Below are 26817 nucleotides of genomic sequence, written 5' to 3'. Positions count from 1 at the left end.
TAATAGTGAGCTAGGTCTGCCATCCTGAAAGTAAAGATTACTGCAAGTTAAAGAGAACCAGTCACATTCTAGAAGCACCATAAACTAAGTTATGTTGCTCATAGGATAGGGAACAAGAAGTCCAGAAATACTATACTTACCGAGCTCCCTGTTCCCACATGGTCATCAGCAGAAGTAGCGCTGTGTCAGCAAGTCTGACACTTTATTTCAGCCAGGGCGTGTGCACGCCCACTGTTCTGACTTGAAGAAAGTCAAACTAAATGACGGAGCGCCAAATTCCGCCGATGACAGCGTGGGAACGGGAAACGAGGCAAGTATAAAATGCACATCTCAGACTCCTCGAACCCTGTCCTACAAGCACCAGTTTATGGTGTTTACAGGACATGACAGGTTCCCTTTAAAAGAAGGAAAATAAAATATACAAAGTAATATGAACAGATCATACAAAAAGAAAAACAGATTTAGTAAAGTGGTTCCTGCTCACAGTAGCTTACAGTCTAAACAAACTTCTCAGACCATAACTCCACCTAAAGGAACCAATGTCAATGCAGAATCATTTAAGTTAACTCAAGTCATTAACACTATCCTAAAACATGGGTGTTACCCCCTTTATAATCGGTCCAATTTAGGCCCCAATGAGCAAACAATTTTACAGTTTTCTTCATCGTCACATTCCAAGAGCCATTCCCCCCACATGGTCATATAAAGGCCTGTTTTTTGTTTTTTTTAAAGGGGCAAGTTGGATACATTTGAGGGAGGGAGCACAAAAAAAATTTCAAGTTTTTTTTAGTCTTGTTTTTATAGCATGCAGTATAAATAAACATGATGGAATTTTTCTCTGGATCAGCAAGATTAGAACAATTCCACATTTACATTTTTTTCTGTTTTACTACTTTTGCAAAATAGAAATACTTTCTTAGACTATGGAAACCTTTGTGCATGAAAAATGAACACCCATCTCACTAAACCCCTGTAGAAAAATAAGCACTTTTATTTTCATTGCGTTTTTCCTCTCATGCATTTAGGAAGCCTATACTTTGTTTGCAGCCTCTCCTATATACATTCTGGCTCCTGGCGTTCCCAGCACCGATTGGCTAGTCATAAATGCACACAAGCTCAACTTCCCCCTTCCCCTCTCCACTTCCAGACACTGTGTAGCATAAAGCACACCCACTCAATACTACACAACTAGCTTTTATCCCTGGGTGCTTGCTTGGCCATTCCCTCTCACTGCTGGCAAAAGCAGAAATTCAGCCAAAGTGAATAGCAGCCCTCTGTAATAGTATCTTTCTCTGTTCTCCACTATCTCCGACAAGGTTATATAGCCCCATTTAATAGCTCGAGGGAAAGACAGTGAATGCATGTTCACAACAGAGGAGCAGGCTGAGGAGGAGCCAGTTTACTGAACGCGCTATAATTTCAGTCCTCCAATCTGCAGTGCCTTGGAAAACAATGTAAGCATAGAGATCAAAACAATCAGAAATTTTTAATGAAAGCCCAATTACAAAAAGTCTTTATTTTCAACATATTGATTTAAAAAAGTGCAAAGGTGTACATAACCTTTAAAACAATGTATTTTTGGATTGCCACATTCAATGAACCATAACATTTTTATTTATCCGTCGACAAAGCTATATAAGGGCTTTTCTTTGCGGGGCAAGCTGTAGATCCTAAAAGTATAAATTTTGAGGGTCATACGACTATTTCATAATTTTTATTCAGTTTCTTTTGAGGTGGGATACACAAAATTAACAAATTTTGGCCAATTAAATTTTTTTAAGGTATTCTATGTGCAAGTTAAATACTATTTTAACTTCATTAGGGTCATTACAAACGTGGTAATACCCATTGTGCATGGGTACTTTTTTTTTTTCATAATAAAAAGGCGAAATAGGAGGGGTTTGAGTTCTCCATTTTTTTTTTTTTACTAAAACGTTTTTTGGCTGTTTTACACACTTTTCATTTTTGGCCCATTTTGGTATTTGCGTTTCATCAGCTTTGATCACTGATAGAATATACAGTAATACTTCAGTATTGCCATGAAGTCTACAAGCCTATTAGATCCAGTCACTGGCGGGGCTGAATTGGCCACTGTAGATAGATAACCAGGGAGCCATCCTTAGGCCTTGCAGTGCCATAACTCATCAGAACCGTGGAACTGCATAGCAGGGGACCAAAATGTGACAGATGGGGCTTCCTACCTGTCAGCCTCTTTAGATGCTGCGGTCACACCGAAGGAGGCATCTATTAAGGATAAACTAGTGGGAGCAGAGCTAGCTCTCATTCCGGCATTTAGTGCAAGAGCACAGCTAATATTTGACAACCTCTGCTATGCCCGGCATGAGACACCAGTGCCCGGCTTCCAATGCAGCACCGTAAAAAGGCACATGCACTGGAAGAAAGATAGTTACTGGGCATCGCAAAAAAGACGTATGGAGGGTCACTAACAAGTTAAATACATTACATATGTAAAACCACAGGAACATCTACTAAATGACTAACAAATTAATACAGCAGACCCTGCCTTAAAGGGTTTACGGATTACAAGGGAGAGGAAAGCAGACAGTAGGTGAGAGTAAAAGATGCTCAAGTTGTGGCAGCAGGATTACTGTAGATTGTAAACTTTTCTAAAGTGGTGGATTTTCAGGATCTTTTAGAAGCTTTCCAAGGCGATTGAGAATCTCATGTGTTGAGGAACCAGGTTCAGAGTATACGCGACACAGGACAAATCTTGGACACAATTATCCAGAGTTGGATTTTCTGGATGATGGGTAGCCAGTGAAGGGATTGGTAGAGGGGAAATGAGGTAGATAAGCCAGGTAGTAGATTTGAGGATGGATTGGAGATGCACAAAAGTATTCGATGTGAGCCCACAGAGAAGGACGTTGTAGTAAGTCTATGCGAAAGATGAGGAGGGCATGCACTAGTACTTTTGAGGACTCAGGGCTGAGGAAAGCTCACATTTGACTAAAACTTTTGAATTGCAGAGGGTGAAGTCAAATATTACACAGACACAGCAAACTCATGGGACTGGTGAAAGTATGGAGCCATTGATTGTGACTGTTGAGTCTGAAGGATCTGTTGAGTGAGGTTAGGGAAAAGATAATGGGTTCAGTTTTCTCCATGTAGAGTTTTAGAAAAGTTAGAGGAGTGGAACAACTGGACTTTAGAGAGATATTTGAGTGTCATCAATATAAGTGTGGTACAGAAAAGCACTGAAAGCTAAACAATATAATACACTGGTACGCTAAACATCTCTTGAAGGTGATACACTGACGGTCACTAACCTTTCAACAAACTTGTGCTTATGTGATAACCAACTAAAGTGGAAATCACTACTTACCTAAAATATTTGTGAGCTGGAAAGGGAAAAAAACTAAAACAAACACACACCCTGAATTGCTGGCCACTAGGGCACTGGCGTAACTATAGGGGATGCGGTTGCACCTGGGCCCAGGAGTCTTCTCCATATGGGGAGCCCCGTACTATGAATAAAGCATTAAACTTAGGGGTTACAGGTTTTGCATTGGGGCCCAGGAGCTTCAAGTTATGCCTCTGCGTTAAGGGGTTAAGAGAAGTTGGGGGGCCCAAAGATAAACTTTTGCACCCGGGCCCATGAGCTTTTATCGTTTTCTTCAAATATTTTATATTTAACATGCAGTACAACCAGAGAACCCTGCACTAAGAATTTAAATTCCTCTGTGTTAAAAAAAAAAGTTCCCCTTCCAAAATGAGCCTTTTAATAAACAGGACCAAATAAATATTTTGTAAAAAAAATGCAGAGTAGAAAGATCGGACATGCTGCGATTTATAAATCTCACAACTTTGCATAAGTGAAAACATCGCACATGGGAATGAAACCATTGAAAATCATTGGTTTCATAATTCAGCGTTTTCACTTACTCTCAGATCACGCGATTTTATTGCAAGGCACCTTTATGGTCACTGAAGTATGTTTTGCCACATAATCTACACAGCCACAAGTAAGTAACTATGGCATAAGACACGTGATAATTATCAATGCCCTTTTTTGGCATGCTGGATTTAGACAAACTTATTGTGAATTATTGAGGAATCCTATTTTAATCTCATCTCAGTAAAGATTATATTTTAAATTTAACATTATTCACCTTTGCCTTGTCTTGATGTATTTTGAGGAATTTACAATATAGGATCAATACTACCTTGGAAGGATCCCATGGGATTTTTTGTAATAAAGGTTACAAATTACTGAAAAAAAGTATGAGCAAGAATGTGAGATTTCATAATAACCGACAAGATCCCACTGAGTTCTTAGGAATAGTTTTTTTCGGCTGGCCATACACAACAGATAAAAGCAGGTCAAAACTTGCTGACGTGTGGGTCCTCCTGACTGTCGCCCGACAGATTGAGAAGCCCTGCTTGAGCTGTGCACAGTCAGCAGCTGGTACAGAGCATGGCTATGGGGCTCATGAAAGCAATTGATAATATTGTGGAATTGATGACTGCAGAAACCCTAACAAACTTCTACTATGTCATATTTCAGTTATTTCTGCCATCTATGAAAGTTGTTATTGCTGGGCAATTAAGGGTACGGCCACACAGGATGGGTTTTCTGCCAAATTTCTCACAATTTGTTGCAGATTTTGCTACGCTAAAGAACTCACCCCATGCATTGCAAAGGGTGTCATATGCACTGACAATCCAGACCATAAACTGACCTGCTGCAGATTTAAAACCCACATTAAAAGATCATTTCAGCAGTCGATTGTAAGCAGATGTTTTTTTTATATACACCATGTGAATGAGATTTGATGTTAGGCACATGCGACTGTACCTTAAGGCTCTGCCACAGATCCCCATGTGGATTTAGCCCTCTCTTTGGACAGCATCTGTGTGTAGAATTCTGGTATGTTTCCATGCAAAATGGCACCAAGAAGTAATAGATCAGACATGTCAGAATTCTGTATGTAGATGTTGTCCATTGACAGGGCTAAATCCATGGCTGAATAGCAGCAAATTTCTGTTGAAGTTTTACATGCAAAATGTGGAAAATTCAGAGTTCTGTTCCACCATGAGAGCAGACCCTAAAAGTTGGCACCTAGAGTACTGCAACTGGCTATTAAAAGCTGCAATATTATGTTTCTTCTTCTATGAATGACAGATAAGTGAAGAGATTGGTATTAACAAAATATTGTAGACTTTAGGAGAATGGCAGAACACACCAGAACCCAACCTGACTTATTACAGGCTACTCCCTAGGGTTTTAGTAGGCTGAAATTAAATGGCAGGTCTGGAAAATCTAGCCGTTTAGATGCAGTGATTAGAATTGACTGAAACATCTAATCAGTTAAACAATCACGACCGGAGTCAAGTTGCTCTGATTGCAGCCATTGTGGCCAGCTGTCTACTGTATGAAAATATGACTCTCTGCTCTCTTCTATAAAAGTTTATCAACATCTTCTGGTTGGTAGCATAAGTTATTTAGTAATTATGGGACACAAACCTCATTAACTATAGTTTAAACACACAAATGAAAACCATACACATTTGGAAAGTGTTATTACATAACGATCAGAGATCAGCTGGTTTTCTCAGTGGCTAGATGTTGGAGGGCGGAGAAGACATGTCAGACTCACCTGTAACATCCCAACTATTTCCACTTTATTAAAAAATATGAAGGAGTGGAGAGTAGACAACATGTTTTCTTCAAAGACAGAAGGGGTGGGCAATACCACATCTTGTATGTACTGCACCCGGTACGTCTGGTGGATTTTCTGTTTTAGCTCTGGGTCCGATATTGGGATTACCTCTTTAAATTTAGCAGTTTTTGTTAGAAACTCCCTGTGTTTGCGCTGTACAGATAAGGAAGGGTCGTACTCCAGGCAGCCAATGATGTCCATAATGCAATCTTCAGAAAACATGACCTCAAAGAGTGCAGTTCGGTTCAAGAGGAAGATGCCCTTGATAATTTCATACAAGTGGTGCAATCCTTCAATGTTCTCCAGGTCTTCACATACGTGGAAAAGTTCAAGGAGTTTTTTAATGTACCCCTCATTTTCTAAGGATAGAGCCAATTTTTCACGGCGAAGCGGAGAGGGCAACGAAGAGGCCACAACTTCAGCAATTTCCTCTAACCGACTAAGTTCACAGGATGGTAACTCCAAGCCTGGAGAGGACATGTCCTCAAAACGCTCTTCTTCCGATTCATCCACCAGATCCTGAGTGATGTCTACGGAAGGGTCTTTCCCTTGTACCTATAGGGAAAAGAATAATTATGTTTATTTTCTTTTGTTTTATTGATCATATAATATCACACACCAATCTTTCAACATATGTAAAAAACCACGAAACACTCTTGACACATGGGATCTGTGGGGTCTGAAGATGGCTCTCTCTCTTACATGAAGTCACAAACCCCACAAATGGGCAATGAAATCTGTTGTAGCAATGGTTGCAGAAATTCCTGCAATAAACCTGCCAAATGTGAACATGACCTAAAATACCAACCGCATGTTTAGTGAAGCCAAATTTACTCCTTTTTAGTGAATGTAACCCAAGGGCCAGATCATATGCTGTGGGCCAACAGATTTTAATACAATGGATAAAATCCATTGTATATCCACTTGCTTACATGCTAACATCCATTCGTTGGTCTATGGATGTGGACATATTTAAGTGGAAGCTATGATGCTGCCCTAAGAGCATGAGATTTAAACACAGAATCTCATTACGTACCTGACATATTTTCTCCCAAATTTCATCGCATCCAGCCTTTTCCTGAAAACTAAGAGCCAAGTCATAGTTTTCAGCCTCTGACCAAACAATCAATGTGTCCTGCAAAACAGAATAAAGGACCAGCAATTTAATATCAGAAAACCCAATGACTTCATGATTGAAAATTTACTGAAGTGAAGATCTTAACCCCTTAGTGACGAAGCCTGTTTGCGCCTTAGTGACGGAGCCAAATTTTGGAAATCTGACATGCGTCGTTCAACGTAGCATAACTCCGTAAAGGCTTTACATATCCAGGAGATTCTGACATTGATTTTTCGCCACATGTTGTACTTCATTTTGGTAGTAAAAAGAGACAGATATAATTTGTGTATATTTATTAAAAGTACCAATATTGGAAAAATTTTGAAAAAATTGTCATTTTTTCAAATTTTCAACTGTAATATCTCAAATATGTCCAAACATACTGTACAAATTTTTGATAAGATGTATATTTCCATCTGTTTACTTTATTCTGAATGCACACTTGAAAAACTTGTGTTTTTTTTTAACCATTTATAGGACGTACAAATTTAACATTACTTTTCAGCATTTTGAGGAACACTTTGTTTTTCTGCACCAAGCCAAGTTTGCAAAGGCTCATGAGTGTCAGAATAATAGATACCCCCCCCCCCCCCAAATGACCCCATTTTAAAAACTACACCCCTTAAAGGAGATGTCCCGAGGCAGCAAGTGGGTCTATACACTTCTGTATGGCCATAATAATGCACTTTGTAATGTACATTGTGCATTAATTATGAGCCATACAGAAGTTATCAAAAGTTTTATACTTACCTGCTCCGTTGCTGGCGTCCTCGTCTCCATGGTGCCGACTAATTTTCGCCCTCCGATGGCCAAATTAGCCGCGCTTGCGCAGTCCGGGTCTTCTCCTCTTCTCTATGGGGCTCCGTGTAGCTCCATGTAGCTCCGCCCCGTCACGTGCCGATTCCAGCCAATCAGGAGGCTGGAATCGGCAATGGACCGCACAGAAGCCCTGCGGTCCATGAAGACAGAGGATCCCGGCGGCCATCTTCAGCAGGTGAGTATGAAGACGCCGGACCGCCGGGATTCAGGTAAGCGCTGTGCGGGTGGTTTTTTTAACCCCTGCATCGGGGTTGTCTCGCGCCGAATGGGGGGGGGGGGGGTTTAAAAAAAAAAAAACCCGTTTCGGCGCGGGACATCTCCTTTAATGTATTCACTGAGGGGTGTCATGAGTATTTTGACCCTACCAGTTTTTTTCAGGAATTAATTCAATTTAGAGGAGAAAAAATTAAAATGTCATAGTTTTGCAAATATGTCATTTTAAAGACATATTTTTTTCCTATATTGCCCATGAAAATTAGGATTTACACCCCAAAATGGATACCCCCGTTTCTCCCGTGTTCAGAAACATACCCATTGTGGCCCTAATCTTATGTCTGGATGCACAACGGGACCCAAAATGAAAGGAGTAGTCGGTGTCTTTCAGAACATAAATTTTCCTTGAAGGCGTTTTAGACCCATAGCACTTTTGTAGAGCTCTAGAGCGGCCAAAACCAAGAGAACCCCCACAAGTGACCCCATTTTGAAAACTAGACCCCTTAACGAATTTATCTAGGGGTGTACTGCCCATTTTGACCCCACAGTTTTTGAATGAATTCAAGCAAAGCAAAAGGAAAAAAATGTGATTTTCGTTTTTTTGGCAATTCTGTAGTTTTAAAAACTGCTTTTTTGGTACAGCACACATATGAATGAAGACTTGCACCCCAAAATGGATACCCCTGTTTGTCCCGTGCTCAGAGACATACCCATTGTGGCCCTAATCTTTTGTCTGGATGCACAACGGGGCCCAAAATGAAAGAAGTAGTCAGAACAGAAATTTAGCATGAAGGTGATTTAGGCCCCATTGCCCACTTGTAGAGCCCTTGAGCGGCCAAAATGACAGAGAACCCCAACAAATGACCCCATTTTGAAAACTAGACCCCTTAACGAATTAATCTAGGGGTGTACTGTGTATTTTTACCCTACAATTTTTGAATAAATCTAAGCAAAGCAGTAGGAAAAAAAATTACAATTTTCATTTTTTTTGGCATTTGTATCAATTTAAAAACAGGTTTTTTTGTACAGCACACATAGGAATGAAGACTTTCACCCCAAAATGGATACCCCTGTTTGTCCCGTGTTCAGAATCATACCCCGTGTGGCCCTAATCTACTTAAAGGGGTTGTCTCGCGGCAGCAAGTGGGGTTATATACTTCTGTATGGCCATATTAATGCACTTTGTAATATACATCGTGCATTAAATATGAGCCATACAGAAGTTATTCACTTACCTTCCCTGCGCTGGCGTCCCCGTCTCCATGGCTCCGCCTAACTTCAGCGTCTAATCGCCTGATTAGACGCACTTGCGCAGAAGGGTCTTCTGCCTTCGGGTCTGTCCGGCAGCAGCGGCGTTCTGGCTCCGCCCCTTCTACGCGTCATCGCGTAGCTCCGCCCCCTCGCGTGTGCCGATTCCAGCCTCCTGATTGGCTGGAATCGGCACACATGGGGGGGCAGAGCTTCGCGATGACGCGTAGAAGGGGGCGGAGCCAGAACGCCGCTGCTGCCGGACAGACCCGAAGGCAGAAGACCCTTCTGCGCAAGCGCGTCTAATCAGGCGATTAGACGCTGAAGTTAGACGGAGCCATGGAGACGGGGACGCCAGCGCAGGGAAGGTAAGTGAATAACTTCTGTATGGCTCATATTTAATGCACGATGTATATTACAAAGTGCATTAATATGGCCATACAGAAGTGCTTAACCCCACTTGCTGCCGCGAGACAACCCCTTTAAAGGACACATGGCTAGGCCTATAATGGAAGGAGCACCTGTTGGATTTCAGGGTACAGCGGAATAAATTGCAGGCCCCATTGCCCACTTATAGAGCCATTGAGCGTCTAAAACGATAAAGAACCCCCTCAAATGACCCCATTTTAAAAACTAGACCCCTTAAAGGGGTTGTCCCGAGGCAGCAAGTGGGTCTATACACTTCTGCATGGCCATAATAATGCACTTTGTAATGTACATTGTGCATTAATTATGAGCCATACAGAAGTTATAAAAAGTTTTATACTTACCTGCTCCGTTGCTGGCGTCCTCGTCTCCATGGTGCCGACTAATTTTCGCCCTCCGATGGCCAAATTAGCCGCGCTTGCGCAGTCCGGGTCTTCTCCTCTTCTCTATGGGGCTCCGTGTAGCTCCGTGTAGCTCCGCCCCGTCACGTGCCGATTCCAGCCAATCAGGAGGCTGGAATCGGCAATGGACCGCACAGAAGCTCTGCGGTCCATGGAGACAGAGGATCCCGGCGGCCATCTTCAGCAGGTGAGTATGAAGACGCCGGACCGCCGGGATTCAGGTAAGCGCTGTGGGGGTTGTTTTTTTAACCCCTGCATCGGGGTTGTCTCGCGCCGAACGGGGGGGGGGGGGTTTAAAAAAAAAAAAACCCGTTTCGGCGCGGGACAACCCCTTTAATGAATTCATCTAGGGGTGTACTGCGTATTTTGACCCCACAGTTTTTGAATAAATCTAAGCAAAGCAGAAGGAAAAAATTACGTTTTTCATTTTTTTGCCAATTTTAAAACTGTTTTTTTGTACAGTTTACATAGGAATGAAGACCTTCAGCCCAAAATGGATACCCCCATTTGTCCCGTGTTCAAAAACATACCCATTGTGGCCCTAATCTACTTATAGGACACATGGTTAGGCCTGTAATGCAGGGAACACCCGTTGGATTTCAGGGCAGAACTGAATAAATCCCAGGCCCCATTGTTCATTTGTACGGAATAAAAATTGACTCCCTAAAAATCCCCCGCCCCTCCCCCACACACTCCACGCCCTTTTCGGCGTTCCCCAAATCTTAGATAAAAGTAATAATGTGAACTGTGTAGTATTTCCGAAGACAGGGGTAATTACGGAGTCTGGTTGGGATGGGTACATGGGGCAATAAAACCGTGTATCCCCCCTCCTCTCATGCTTTTTGGGGGTCATTTCTTGACCTAAGTGGTGGGTATAGGGTGTAAAAAGTGGCGCTCTGTGAGTCTCCGCAAACTTGATGATGTGCGGCGGTCTCGCACAGAAGACGCTCAACAAGCTGCTCCTGGAACTGCATGAAGGCGAGCGTTCCCGGGGCTTCTTGTAAATTGTGTATTACAGGTAGCAGTCTGAATAACGCCGGGCTCACACGGTCGTAGGTGGGATCCGCTTGCGGAGGCCCGCAGCGGATCCCAGCTGTGTCTCTGTGTATGGCCGCCTATTGTACTGCACATAACTGCCTACTCACACGGGCGGTCATTCGCAGTACTTTTTTAAATTTTGTATTTCCCGCACAGTCGCTTAGCGATGATCCGGGTACCCGCAGCCCGTATACATTGTAGTTGCGTATGGGCTGCGGGTATATCCGCGACCATGGAGCACAATGGGCTCCATGCTGCGGATATCCGCGGTAAAATAGAACCTGCTGCGTTCTCTTTTCTGCGAGTTGATTACGCAATTCCGACCTGCTAATGTGAGCGGAATTGTGTAATCCAATGCGCTTGATCTGCGTATTACCGCGGATCAGACGCATGCGGAATCTGTAATTCCTATCCGGTCACGTGAGACCGGCCTAAGGCAGATCGCTACTTTTTTATCACGTGACCGGGGACCGCTCAACGAGGCCACCCGTCACTGCTCCAGGCTCTCGGCGACCGTTGGCCGCTGGGAGCAAGGAGATTTTAAATTTCCTGGGCTCCCCGACTCCTGCGCATGTGTTCCGCTGTTTTGCCGGCGGTCGCATGTGCAGAATCCGGGTAAGTTCACGGAGGAAGATCGCGTCGGGGTGCAAATACGGAGGCCTCCGGTAAAAAGTTTCATCTCCTCTCACCCATCACATCGGTGAGGGGAGATGAAGCTTCACCTTTTTTTTAACTTTTACGTGACCGCCATTATCCATTGGATAACGGCGAACACGTGATCAGGAACCGCTCACCGCGGCCCCCCGTGAAATCTCCAGGCTCTCGGCTAAGTTTTTTAGCCAGGAGCAGGGAGATTTTACATTATCCTGGCAATCCACGGCTTTTGCGCATGCGTCCGCCATGTTGGCGACGGGCGCGTGCGCAGAAGCTGGGGTAAGGTCCGCGGATAAATCCGCGGGCCTTAGGTACGTCATTTCATCCTCCCTCACAGATTTGATCGGTGGGGGGGAGATGAAACGCAAGCTTTTTTAACTTTTTAAAAACTTTTTTTTTTACTTTTACCCTTTTTTTTCCCCACTTTTTTTTTACTTTACATGATCACTGTCATCCATTGGATAACAGTGATCATGTCCCCGGTATAATCTCTCTGTTCCTGGCTACACATGGCAGCCAAGAGCAGAGGGATTTTAAATTTCCCGGGGCTCGAGCCCGTCTGTGCACGCGCCCGATGTCAATCATCGGGCGCGCATGCGCAGACGGGGATTCGGGTCCCGGGACATCGGGGAGGACTTAGGTGAGTATTTTCACCTCCCCTCATGGATCCGATCCATGAGGGGAGGTGAAACTGATTTATTTTATTTTTTTTAACTTATTCGCGATTGCCTCTATCTATTGGATAGCGACGATCGCGGGCCCGGGAACCGCTCACCGCGGTCCCCGGTAACACCTCCTGGTTCCCGGCTACCTTCAGGAGCCGGGAGACTTCAAATTTGCCGGGGGCTCCTGGGCTTCTGCGCATTCGCCTGACGTCATCGTCTGGCACGCATGCGCAGCAGACCGCCGGCGGGTCCGGGAAAACCCGATCTCCGGGGGACACCGCCGACAAGCCAGGTAAGAAATTTCAGCTGCTCTGATGGATCCGATCCATCAGGGCAGCTGAATACCTAACTTTTTAGGCACTTTTCTTTCCTTTTTTGTTGCGATCGGCGCTATTCATTGAATACCGCCGATCGCAATATCGGGGGGGGGGGGGGGGGAGATGACAGCTCCATGCTGTCGGCTACCTGCGGGCACAGGCAGCATGGAGCTGTCACGTCCTCAGGCCAGTGGGCATTAATCCAAAGAGGATGCATAAAACTACGTCCTCTAGGATTAAAGCCCACTTACTGAGGACGTAGTTTCCCGATGGGGCAGTCGTTAAGGGGTTAAACATAAGGGGGAGTCATCAAGGCACTTTGCCCCAGTTTCTGGTGCAAAAATAAAATAAATTACAAAAAAAAAAATAAAAAAAATCAAGTTATTTTTTTTATTTTAAAATGAAAATAGTGTATTTTTTATGCTTTTGTCCCTTTACCCAAAATTGGGTAAGATCAGCAGGAGTGGACGTGGTTCATAGCTGACATGGATTTGATTTTTACACGAACTGCCAAAAAATGTGTCAAATCTATTTGGAGTTGTGTGCAATACTGAAGTATTGCAGTATATTTTATAAGTGATCAGACGCTTATTCAAGCCACAAAAAAAAAAAAAAAAAGAAAAAATCGCCAGAGCGGCACTTTTTTTTTTTTTTTTTTTTTTTTTAGTCATTTTAGACACCCCATATAAAAAGGAAAAATCCACACAACACTACTGACATAAAAATAAAGTTATGGTGATTTGAAAATGGTGACAAAGTAATTCTTTTGAATAATATTATAACTTTTACATTTAAATATATATTTACAAAAAGAGCCAAAAATACAATTTTATATCGCCGTAAATGTACTGACCCACAGAATAAAGCCAACGTCATTTTTGCCACACCGTGTAGAACACAAAATCAAGTTCCCCCTCAACTTCATCCCACTTAGAAAGTTTTAAATGGTTTTCAGTACAGTAAATGGTACCATTGAAAAATACAACTTGTCCCACAAAAAACAAGCCCTCATACAGCTGTTGACAGAAAGATAAAAGTTGTGATATTGTGAAAGTGGAGGAGGAAAACAAATGGCCGTGCCTCCAAGAGGTTTAAAGTTTTTAAAAGGTTTAGGCTTGTTAACATCACGTTTGGCAATCCTATTGCAATGCCTCTGTGAGTATGTGATTATGTAAAATAAGAAAAAAATTATTACATATACATACACACATTTTTTTTTTTTTTTTTTTAAACAGAACCTGTGAATTCCATAAAAGATCCACAGATTTTCAATGGGGCTTCTGTCACGTTTAGAGGTGTCCGTCAAGTTTCTTTCAGGACAGAGCTGCTTTTTTATTTTTGTATAATGGAAGTCTACAGGATAGGCATCCTATGGTACCATGCGTTGTTTTGAAGTCTTCCCCCCCCCTAATAAACTTGTGATTTCACAATCATCACTTCAGGCTCTGCTCACATCTGCAGATGTGATACAAAATGCCAGACGAAAGAAAAAAAACAAAAAAAAAAAACGAACAGCATTACTATTCTCAGGCCCAATGTCCACGAGTGGATTGCATTTGCAAAATCCACGTGGTTGATCCGCAGTTTAAGCCGCCCATAGAGAAGCATGGGACATTCGCACTTCATTTAACACCTGTGAATTTGCGGATGCTACGTGTGGATGTGGCTCCATTCATCTCTATGGGAGCTTAGGATCCGCAAATACATTTGTGTATTCACTGTGGATTTGAATGTTAAAACCAACTAGGGAGGTGGGGAAAAGGCTGGGAGATGAGGTTGCAGATTTTTTTTCAGCGCAGACGATCCGCAGTTCGTCCGCATGAAAAAGGTCATGGACATGAGGCCTTTAAAAAAAAAAAAGAAAAAAAAAAAGATTCCCCTTTCATGTGCGTGGGGAAGGATACAAAAATGTGGTGTGAATCTGGCCTTATTCTGCTGTTATTTGTATGCAAGCAGTAGGAGCAGCAAGTAGGATGGAAATAGATTAAAACAGTTAAAGTCCAACAGTAAAACATTACAAACACAATAGTATAGAACCATGTGCAACTCCAGGAAGATCGCTCCAACAAGGAGGTCCCCATCGGAAATTTTTAGGATCGCTTTGGGTGGGTGATGTGTCCTTCAATGAACGAGATGAAGAAGATCATAGGGCAAGTAAAAAATTAGAAAAATCTTAAATTTTCTCATACATTGCAATGGTGGATATAGCAGAAGTCCGTGGGACATTTCAAGAGCAGTCCCTTGGGGGGTGGGGTGGGAAAGAAGCATGCGGTCACTTTATGGCAGTCTGCAAAACTCTTCAACAAAGAGAGGCGTCAGCAAATGCAAAAAAAATGTGCACATGGTAGAAATTAGAGAAGATGTATAGAGATGGCCTTACGCACTTGAAGACCAAGCACCATTACATACCGCCCAGGCGGCACCCACTGTTCAAGTAGAGCGCACTGTAACCCATAAGGGAGGCTCCTCGCCCTTAGCACAATAGGCTTCTGCTACTGCTGACCTGAACCTACATAAGGATGGTCTTAGAAGCCCCTAGCCACATTTCAGGCCATCTGCAATCACAAAAAAAGTCAAGAGCTTCTGAAAAAAACATGACCAACTAGGCTGCGAGCTCAGAAATGCAGATTGGAGCGATCGCTAACAAAACGCTACCCTCCAGCATAAAAGAGCTGAGATGTTGGGCGAAGGCTAGAAGAGATGAGACTACAGCACGTTTAGTATCAGATTGAGGTCCCAAAACGAGACAGGAGAACGAGACAAGGAGACAGCGTGAGCAACCCCCTGTATAAAGGTATGGGCGTCCGACTTTGAAGCCAGGGGGTGTTGGAAAAGAACTGACAATGCCAATACCTGACCCATCAGGGAACTGAGGCCCAAGCCGATATCCAACGCCTTCTGAAAGAAGGGCAAGAGGAGAGCTAGCAAAAAGTGCATATGACGCAAGATGCGTTCCTCATACCAGAGGAAGAAAGTCTTCCAGACGCAATAATAAAAATGGGACTAGGAGGGCTTTCTAGCTTTCATCAGTCTGAATGACAGGTTGCACAGGCCTCAGGACCGCAACTTCAACCTCCACGCCGTTAAACAAAGCACAGACTAACTCGAGTGGAAGGGGGGCTGCTGTAAAAGAAAATCTTCGCAAGGAGGAAGGCGCCACGGAGTATCAACAAGATGCACGTACCACGTGTGTCGAGGCCAGTCTGCAGCAATGAGAATTACCAGAAGGCCTTCTATCTTAACCTTCTTGAGAAGTTGTAGGATGATTAGAAAGGGAGGGAAAATGTACAGGACCTGGAAGTCGGTACAGGGAATTACGAAGTTATTCACTGCTCGAGTCTGGGGGTCCTGAGATCTGGACACACAAGTTTGGAGTTTATGGTTTATTCTGGCCGCTATCAGACCAACATCCGAATGTCAAAAAAAGGGGTTGAACCTGGGAAAATTATATAATATATATCCTTGCCACTAGAGACTTTGGCGCGAACTATATACCAAGAAATCCTGCTCCATACGATACAGGCGCTGCTGACCTAACTAATGTTGAAGCAATACTCGGTTGCACAATTGTTCTGCCGAAGAGAGTCTACGTATGAGACGCGTGTTATCCAAGGCCCTATACGTCTGACAATCTTGTCCTAATATCCTCTGGTTACCTGATGAACTACCATTAGCAGGAAAACGCGTCAAGCCACATGACCAGTAATTAGTACATCACGAAAGAACCACAGACCAAAAAAACATTACATCATAAATTAAAATAACTGAACCCTTGTACTTAAAGTGGGAAATTAGTTTTGGCACCTTTATTGTAATATGCAACACCCACCCAATGAAAAGACAATACACGAAACCTCCAACAATACTCTTAAGGGATCAGAATCTTTCTGTCACTTATACTGACAGATAGGACAGTCCAATTTCCAGACAGTGACCCCTTGCGGAACATCTTTCGTGTAGGTGTTCTTAACATTAATTGTGTCTGAGTTTAGTTTACATGGGTGTCCATCTAGGCTGCCTGCACTTGCTATCCTTTGTATGTAAGCAAGACGCACGCGACCGTACTCTGTGCCCTGCTGTTAAGAAATCAAAATAAAGGTTATTATTCTACTATGTGTCTATACTGTGAAGGGCTCTTACCACTGTTATGGGAATAAATCATATTCCAGAAGATTTCACTGATCTGCTCCAGATTGGTTATAATGAGAAGCTTCATGCATGAATATATGTATTTGAACTGACTGATGTTATCCATCAGTTTCCAATACTCCTCTGATTCATTCAAAGGTAATACAAATACAAATATAGTTGTATATAGCGCACCAATTACAAGCACGCTCCCCCCCCCCCCCAACCTTGTAACAATTCACGATTGGCCTAGTATGTAAGAACGCTAATGATTAACATATGTTTACGCCCCAGGTGTATGTCGCTATGTGAACACGTAATTCCTATCTACCCAAGTAGCATAGACTTTATTAATATTTCAATCTGCACCACAGGAAGTTCTCAGATAAGAAGTTCCTCCCTTTGATAGCTAGCGCTGGGAACCATAAGTGGGAGGTTTAACTTCAACATTGTATGTGTACATACCAGGGTATAATATTGAGCTCGTTAACCATTTAACTGCTAGCTATTTCCTATGAAGGTGGATATAATATATATGTTTGATTTAAGAAACACATTTATATTATTACTACAACACCACCAGTGGCCTCATAAATAATGTTATCCAGTCTGGTGCCAAAGGGGCGCAAACTAGCAAAGGGAATACATGTTAATCACCTTTTAGAGGCGGCATCTGCAGCCAATGATTTGAGCCATAGAGTGAGAGGTTATTGAAGCTGTTAAGGCCTAAGCTAATAGTCCGGCTGTATCTAGGGATGCCTCACAGATACTGTATAATTTTCAATGCCTGCTGGTTCTTCCGGAGGAGAGCCAGAGAGGATGCCACGACATAGTCGCTTAGCCCCCATTCAGTAATGGTCCTACTGACCCAGGTAAAGGCAAAAATAGGCTGAAGTGCCAAACACACTCATCGCACGCAGGAATACTGCACTGCTGCAGCACCACGACCCCTGGAGGTGTGGAGTAGGAGCCGGTGAAAAGGAATGGCTTAGGATATGGCAAATCGCTCACCCCTGAGAAGCAGCCTAGGCCTTAGCATCACAAGAAGCACCTCTCCCCCAATCAGGTGGAGGTGGAAAAGGGATTCACAGCCAGGAACCACAAAGGGGAAGAAGGCGAGACTAACAATAGGTACTTGCCCCATTCCCAAATATGCATCACAGTGACTGGCCCATATAAGAGCAGGCTAGTGCTAGGGCATTGTAGGGAGAAGATGGTGGTAATCATACCAGCTATAGAGAGAGGGGAGGGGAAGTAGGAGAATTAGAATACTCACCTTCATGAACAGCAATACTTACCTTTTAGCCATGAAGTAATACGGCTCCAGTGGTGGCAAACCTATGGCACGCAGAGCCCTCTCTGTTGGCACGCATGTCGACGGCTGCTTACCAACATAGTGCATACCAGCCTATGTCCATGACTTCCCAGTTGGTAATCACTCAGCAATGCTGCTACGGCTGCATGCTCTGACATCAGTGTGTGCACCTGGGATCTTCTCCCCTGACCTCTCCTCCTTGGTTCCATAGGAGAGGAAGAGTCCAGGCACACACACTTCCGTAAGTGTGTGCGTCATGCAGCATAGCTGAGAAGAGAAGCAGCGGCGCTCCAAAGAGAAAGTATATGATTCTCAGGAGGTCCCTATTACTACTGGGGCTACTGTCGGCAGGGGACACTATTACTACTGAGGCCACTCTGCACATGGCAGCATACCTCAAGCTGGCTAAAGGTATGTTTACACGTGGCGGAAATGATGCAGAATGTCCACAGTGGAACTTTCCATGGCAAATTCCGCAGCATCTCCACATCCAAAAAAAGTCAAAATATTTACCATTGGTGCAGATTTTGACTGGAAATCAGCCGCGTATCTGCAGATGATTTCATACTATGCGGCGCTCCCATCACCTCCTCCAAAGGCTTCCAGTTGTCAGCACTCCCCGGCTTCAGTGGTCTGATCAGGTGCGGCACCACAGGTCAGGTGAGGCCAGTACAGACCACTGGAAACCACAGAGCATTGAGAGCCGGAAGCCCTCATAGGAGATGAAGGGGAGCACCGTGTAGTAGGATATCAGCTGTGTATACGTAGCTGATTGCCAGTCAAAATCTGCACCAGTGGAACTCCAAAACGACAACACATGGCATTCCTCCCTGTCTATTTTGAAATGGACCTCTACTTCTTATAACGTCGGAAGTAAAAATCATACATCGTGATAAGCCCCGCCCCCTGACATGTTGGCAATTTGCAATAAATAAGTGGGTTTTGGGTTGCAGTTTGGGCATTTGATCTCTAAAAGGTTCCCCATCACTGTTCTAGGTTAACTATATTTCACATAATGTTGACTTATACAAGTACTAATTTTATAAAACTTGAAATATGAGTCACAAAAAACCCTGCCTGATGGAAAAAACATATTTGAATTCAGGACGTGAAATACTACTGGATTCACCATAAAAAATCTTGTGAAAGAAAAAAAAAAGTTTTGTTTTGTAGCCCAGTTTAATCTAGCATCTTACAAACCAAACATTGTATATCTAGATAAAATAAAACACGAGTACCACCTGCTCCAAGCTGCATAGCAAACAGTTCACTTCCAACATTCACAGCAATGGCATATATAAGCAGACCCCTCAGTATTTACCTGCTGTTTCTGGTAAGCAGTGTTTGGGTTAATTTTTGATTCCAAAAGTAACGAGCCTAGAAAGCAAGAATACATATAAATTAGTAATTCCAGCATGGTTACAATCTCTATATAACCAAACGTCTTTTTATAAGTGGTATCAGCTGGAAAAATTAAAAGGAGAAAAACAAACGTCACTTGAGACTCCGTCTCCAGAAAAGGAAATGTGACCGTTTACTGTACAAGATGCTGCTGCTACTGGAAACTCAATGGCACCAGATGACAATACACAGTACACAAGGAGGGTACGAGAAAAGTAAAAGTCGGGAACACAGAATCCAAGAAAGAGTCCTGGAGAACCTCATGGACAATACTAGAATAAAAGAAATATTGGTGGTAACAGAGCAGCACCCTACGCAGTACTAAGGCTTCGGCTGGCTGTCCATGAGTGATATCGTGGAGAACTATGGAAAGCGCAGCCTACTGCACACGAGCGGAAAATCATAGCGATTTTTCTGCTTGCGTGATTAAAATAACGGCATGCCGCGATTCTCTGCGGTGAGCCTATCATTAATATAGGCTCATTGCGGAGACCTTTTAGTGCTCCCTCCCTCTTCCCCCGTGGCGAAATCACGGCCGTGGACATTACTCAGATGACAAAATAACAGAAAGGCACGCATTAAAGCAAAGCTTCATTTCATACACACTATTAGAATATTGCATAATAAATATAAAACTACTGACACTGAAGCGGAAGCTGCTTGGTCATATAAGCAAAAGTGTGTTTATATAAACAGGTATCTTAGATGATATTCAAACAGGATGTACCCCAAAAATGTTTTTGCACCTATCCATAGGAAAGGTGCTAAAAGTGTGATCAGCGTGGGTCTCACCACCGATCTCAAAAACAGATGTCCCTTGTTCCCCTCTTCTCGCCATGCGCCCAGGATTAGTGAAGTGAATATTGAATGGAGCAGCGGTTGTGCATGCGTGGTGCCACTGTATTCATACCAATGGGGCTGACAGAGATAGCCGAGTACAAGCGCTTGGCCATCTCCAACAATCCAATGGAAAATAAATGGAACCGCATATTTGTGACCACTGTTCCATTCATTCCCTTCCTCACTGGGGATAAAGGGAGCAGTGGAGAGATAGGGGGGAGTCACAGGATCCCTGTTTGTGGGATCGCTGGGGGTCTTAGCGATGATAAAAGTTGTTTGGTGCAGCCCCTTTAACACAGCAGCACTTAAATAAAACCGAGAAATACTGACAAAATAACGGATAACGTCCAAGAAGCAATGCCAAATGTGCGTTGCGGATGCAGTCACGACTTTGATCTGTGCAGGAGGATTCAAAAAGAACGATCCAAAAGTAAAACTGATTTAGTCATACTTGAATTGACATACAAGAGCCAGAATGACATGAAAAGATGAAAGAACCTTTCAAGTTTGTAATGCCTCTCACAGATTTGACGTGGGTGCCGTTGCTGGTACTGCAGATATCAAGTTGGTAATCCAGGTCTGCCCAGGTGCATCCGAGAATGTCCTCTATTATCCATTCCCCTGCAGCGGAGATGTGTTGTTCTAGGTCATCTAGTGTCACTAATGGTGCCCCCATCCACCACCTGTAAGGTGCACGAAAGCTTGAGGGCTCATGTCCACGGGCAAAATATGATTTAAGATCCGCAGCGGATCTCCCGCATGCGGATCCGCATCCCATAGGGATGCATTGACCACCCGCGGGTAGATAAATACCCGCGGATCGTCAATAAAAGGGATTTTAAAAAAAATGGAGCATGGAAAAATCCGGACCATGCTCCATTTTCATGCGGGTCTCCCGCGGGGACGGCTCCCGCGGGCTTCTATTGAAGCCTATGGAAGCTGTCCGGATCCGCGGGAGACCTAAAATAGGAATTGAAAGTATTTACCATCCGTAGCGGACCGGGAAGGTCTCCTCTTCCTCACGGCCGCATCTTCCTTGCTTCGGCTCGGCGGATGTGCCCGGCGCATGCGCGCGGCACGTCGACGACGTGCCGGCGACGTGCCGACGGCGTGAGGAATTCATCCGCTGGCCGAAAAAGAAGATCCGGCCGTGAGGAACAGCTGACCTTCCCCGCCCGCGCCGGATAGGTAAATGCTTTTAAATTCTTATTTTCGGCGCTCATGTCCGCGGGGCAGGAGGGACCCGCTGCAGATTCTACATGGAGAATCTGCAGCGGATCTTATTTTCCCCGTGGACATGAGGCCTGAAGAGTTCTTCTACCTTTTAATGTCCTTCTGGCTGTTTTATGTCAATTCACGTATGAAGAATTCAGCCTTAGTTTTGCACCACTATTTTTGAATCATGTATATTCCATTCTCTATTTATTATCTACTTGAATTCTGTGTCTTAGGCCTCCGGCATACTAACGTGTTTGGAGGTGTACGCTGTCAGAGGTAATTCACGGACAGCACACAGTCCCAGTATAGCCTATGGAGCTTTGCAGATTGTCTTTTTTCAGAGGGTCAAAGTAGACCAGTGGTACACATGAGAAAAAAAACTCATCGCATGTCCTATCCCTGTCCGGATCACAGATGAGAAAAAGGACATGTTAATGCATGCCCATGTGTTACCACCATGTAAATGAGACAGCGCACGGACAGGTGTTGTCTGATGCAAGCTGTAACCAAGCCTTAGGCACAATACACACATGGAAAGTGTGCACCCGGCCTAAGGCAAATCGACACATGGATATTGCCACGGATTCTCCCATGCAGAAAATAGGTCTTGGGGCTCCATAATATGGCGGTATTTTTAATCAGCACTTTGTGAGCCAAAACCAGGAATGGGTCCAAAATGCAGAAGAAACACAAATCTTTCCATTAGGGCTCCCACACACATGCGATTGCGTTTGTCAACGGGACTATCTAATGTTAAAAACGCAGCGCAATAAAAACGCAGCTGTGTGCGTTGTGTTTTTTTTACAATAGAAAGTCCCATTGACAATCGCGTTAACAAAAAACGCAATCGCAAGTGTGCGGGAGCCCTTATACTTTCTCTCTGTACGTTCCATTTCTGGTTTTGGCTCCCAAAATACTGTTGAGAAACACACCCGTGTGAAGGAGCCCTCATGTGGATGTAATCTTAGCTCATTGTAAAGATGCGGTCACACCTGGCACTGCACTTATGGACAGAAGCATTGGTGTTTACTGCATGCATAAGGCCCCTCTCACTCGCCGTCTGTAAACCACCGCATTTAAGGCCTCGTTTACACGGGCAACAAAGTCACATGATTTTGTTGCATTGCTACAAATGTATGTGAAGCCCATGCTTTCCTATGGGTTACTTCGCACATGCGATGTTTTGTAGCATGCAACAACTCGACACAAAAACCTCGCAGGTCCGGCGATATATATGCCCACAACTCATGAGGTTTTGTAGTCCATGTTTGCCTATGGAGCCTTCCTCTCTGTTGCATCGCACAAAAATGTGATTTTCGTGGGATGCAACTCTGACAGTAGGAAATTCTACTGTGAAAGCTCTAATCTAAGGCCTGACTGCAGGCAAAAATTAAAAATACATACATCACCTTAGAAGCGCTGTCAGCCCGGCTGCGTCTTCTGCCCAGGTCCCAACACTGTTTCTCTTCATAATCTTCTGGCCGGGAATTGAAAAATCCTCACCTCCTGAAGCGCTGGCTGTGATTGGCTGATGCTTAGCCAATCAATCACTACCAGCGCTCGATTAACCAATCACAGCCATTCAATGAGCACTGGCTCTGATTGGCTAAGCATCAGTCAATCACAGTCAGAGCTTCCAGGAGGCGGGTATTTTTCAACCCCCGTCCAGAAGAGAAGATCAGTGCTGGGATTTGGGGAGAAGACGTGAGATGTACTTTTTTTCCCCCTTCAGCTATGGCTGATTTTCAGGGTAGAGTTTTTATTTCAAGCCCCATCCCAGAAAATCCTTGCATATGGTGCTACGAAATCACGGCATTGCCGCGAGAAGACTCAGCGATATTGCACGGTCCAGCGATGCAATATCACTGCAATTTTCTTGCAGCAATGCCATATCATCCGTGTGAACGAGGCCTAAAAGACAGCAATTTTTTAACACATCCCATCTTGTCAACGGGTGAGGAGGTGCATTAAAAAGCGCCGAAAAGCACTAAATAGAGCAGACCGTGTTAGAAAATCATGGCTTTTGTACGCTAGTCTGCGAAGCCCCTTTAAAAGCAATGGAGGCATTTAACAGCGTTTAGTGAGCCTTTTGAAATGCCCACCGCAGAACGCTGTAAAAAGCAGTGACTGTAAGAATGGCCCAAATGCAGGGGCAAATATGACAGCAAGTGTAAGGTAAAGTATCTGGTTAACTGGGAATAACCATGTCATATTCGCTTCATACACAACATATGCAGCGACAATAATAGGATACATAATAACATAGGTAATGGGGGACTAGATCATACTGCATTAAGTCTCAGCATAAAACCACATGATATACCAGCTGCAATATTTGCAAGAATGGAGGGACGCTATTAAGTTGGTATTATGCGATTGCAGAATTTTTTTTTTTTTTGCAAAACACAGCAGTTTTTGCAATCACAATAAACTGCAGACCCATAACATCAAATATGAGAATGCAATCCCACAGGAATATATTAAATGCAATTCCTAGGTATGTGCTCATGCGATAAGATACATATAATAGCCAAGGCTTATCTAAATGAAGGTTTCAGAAATTATCAAATTATGACCTGAACAGGTAGGGGGTCTCACTTGGGACCCCTCTATTGGCCAGAGCCCCTAAAGGGTATATTCACATGCAGCCAGAACAAGCAAAAGAAATAGTCTTCATTCAGCCTAACATACTAAGTAAAAAGGACGAGATGTAAAATATGTCATCCATGCTCTGCAGAATAAAAATGCAGTGTAAACTGACCTGCGATGAGGATCTTACACCCGCAGCGTCAGTTTATGCTGCACATTTTTATCCCTGCAAATGATTTTTTGCTGTGGAAAATACATCCCATGTGGACGTACCCCTAGGCCCAATGTCCACTGGTGTGTTTGATTAGCGGGGCACCCATGTGGAAGTACCACAAATCAAGCTGCCCATAGGGAAACACGGGCATCTGCAAATAAAATAAAGCATGCAGATTTGATTTGCGGAACTTTCGGTCCGAAAAACAAATTGCAGCATGCTCCATTCCAGTGCGGTTCCCGCATGCACGGCTTCCAATGAAGTCAATGAAAACAGTCCGATCCATGGCCTGTCCGCAATTGTACTGCGGACAGACCACGGATTCTGCGGAAATGCAGGAGTTAAAAAGCAGACAAACGCCAATGCATAGGTGCACCGGCCGGCGCTTCTGCACACATCTGCAGTGAAAAAGATAGACAATCCGCATAGGTAAGTAGAAGACCCGCAGGCTCCTCGGCCGCGGGCAGGGTCGGATTCCGCTGTGGACTCCCGTATAGGAAAACCAATCTGCATGTGGACATGAGGCCTAAAGGAGCAGCTTTCTTTCTGGGGGACTCTGCACAATCATGTATCACAATATCTTTCAGTGCGACTATGTAACACATTAAGGCTAGGGCCACGACACACGGCCAAATAGTGTAATGTAGGCCTGCAACATTGAAAACCAATGGAAGTCAATGTGGTGATGATAACTGATGTAGCAGGGAGACCCTGGAGATCTGCTACCTGGCCAAGGATTGCCCACAAGAGAGTCAGCCCTTCTAGACAGGGAAGCACTCTACACAAGGCCGGGCGCACACTTACCAGGAGACTGGGCACAACACGCATGGCACACGGACCCGTCTGCTATACACAGACAGGCACAGGACATGCATGGAGTTACCAATCCTCATAGTGCCCCCGGCTATAATGGGGTGGTGTGCTGCCCATGAGCCCACACGGACAGCACACGGCCCCCTGTCTGCTATACATAGACATGCCTGACGGGCACAGGACATGCATGGAGTTACCAATCCTCATAGTCCCCCCGGCTATAATGGGGTGGTGTGCTGCCCATGCGCCCACACGGACAGCACACGGCCCCACATGCACTCGGTTACCGCAGGACTAATGAAGTTTTGCAACTTTCTAGCAACAACATTCCATCTTGGTGTGAACGGACTGTATGTTTTGTTTACCTACAGAGGTGGATCCAATCACACAGGTTTGTTACAATGTATCAGTGCCAGTAATAGCCCCAAGCCTGCAGAGAGACTACACAGAGGATTATCTGCACTGATACACTGTAACAGACATTCAGCTTGAGCAGGACTAGATAAAAACAGGTTTTCACGATGTTTACAGTAAGATCTGGTAGAAGTGAAGCTACCAGAGAGCAGCAGCTGACATGGGCGCTGATTAATGGCCATTGACAGTATTGCCGCGTACTATGTCGCGGACGGATGTCACGACATACAGACACCTGACAGCTGCTGCGGCCACCATCCACCAGTATACCGGGCTGGTTGCCCCGCGGCCGGCACTCACCGTCGCTCTCGGCCCGCACCAGCAGGGACATGCCCTTCAGCCGGTCCACGTAGCCGGAGGACACATGGCCGGTGCCCCGGTCGTCCCACTGTCGGTCCTCGTTCAGTGTATAGACCTTTACCCGCCGCCGGGTATCCGTCATCCTGGCGGCTCTTCGCTCCGGGAGGCCCGATCCCCGGGCTATCGTGACCCCCGTCCCCCGATCAGCAGGGCCCGCTCCTCGGGCTTTCCTAGAAGCCTTAGACCGGAAAATAGACCTCAATCTCCGGGCTTTCCTGAAGGCCGCAGCCCGGCAAGTCGGTCGTCTGGCCCCAGCTCTTCTGGTTCCTCTCACGACGCGGCCCGCCAGGCCCGATCCCCGGACTTTCCTGACACCCGTAGCGGCTTCTTTCTCCACTGCTCCCCCCAGCCCAGAGTGCAGGCCCGATCCACGGGCTTTACTGTAAAGAGAACCACGGCTGCCTATTCACCCCTGTGGGCCTCAGTCTGCCGGTGTGCCGTGACGCCGCCGCCGAGCGCTGCTCCCGCAGGCTTCCCGCTCTCAGCGGTGATTAACCCCTTGCGGTCCTCGGTGGAGATGAGACGGGCCTCAGCCCGGGGGCTCTCACTGCTCTGATGGCGGGAAGATGAGAGGAGGAGCCCGGGCCTGTCCTCAGTGTCCCGGCCGCTGCTCTCCGCTCACTCCCGGTGTCCCCGCCCTCTCTGCCCGCCGTGCCTGGCCCAGTGTGTCCGTCACAGCGTCGCCGCCATATTCCCTCGTCCCCTCCCTCCTGCGCTCCCCCGCGGGAGAAGAGAAGGGGGCCGGCGAGCTCACCCCAATATTACCTCATGTGGTGTATAATACAGCGGGGGCACCGTGTGTTACTGGGTGGTCTCACCCCAATATTACCTCATGTAATATATAATACAGCGGGGGCACTGTATGTTACTGGGTGGTCTCACCCCAATATTACCTCATGTAGTATATATTATACAGTAGGGGCACCGTGTGTTGCTGGGTGGTCTC

The 26817-nt window shown here is 44.9% G+C and overlaps 1 protein-coding gene across 2 annotated transcripts in view; it reads right to left on the bottom strand.

Moving 5' to 3' along the window:
- PPP4R3A (protein phosphatase 4 regulatory subunit 3A) overlaps positions 1-26537 on the bottom strand; it is a 60020-nt gene extending 33483 nt beyond the window's left edge. The window contains exons 1-4 of one of the 2 annotated variants that reach the window (XM_066607550.1): positions 25812-26537; positions 19344-19399; positions 6718-6816; positions 5619-6236 (exon numbers count right to left, since the gene is read on the bottom strand). In XM_066607550.1, coding sequence (XP_066463647.1) covers positions 5619-6236; positions 6718-6816; positions 19344-19399; positions 25812-25953 — 915 coding nt within the window. In that variant the 5' untranslated portion in view covers positions 25954-26537. The remainder of the gene's footprint in view (positions 1-5618; positions 6237-6717; positions 6817-19343; positions 19400-25811) is intronic. The other variant, XM_066607551.1, reaches the window with a different exon arrangement.
- Positions 26538-26817: the final 280 nt, after the last annotated feature.

Source organism: Eleutherodactylus coqui, chromosome 6 (assembly GCF_035609145.1).
Source record: "Eleutherodactylus coqui strain aEleCoq1 chromosome 6, aEleCoq1.hap1, whole genome shotgun sequence".
NCBI classification, from domain to species: domain Eukaryota; kingdom Metazoa; phylum Chordata; class Amphibia; order Anura; family Eleutherodactylidae; genus Eleutherodactylus; species Eleutherodactylus coqui.
This window is presented reverse-complemented; position numbering and strand designations above follow the sequence as displayed.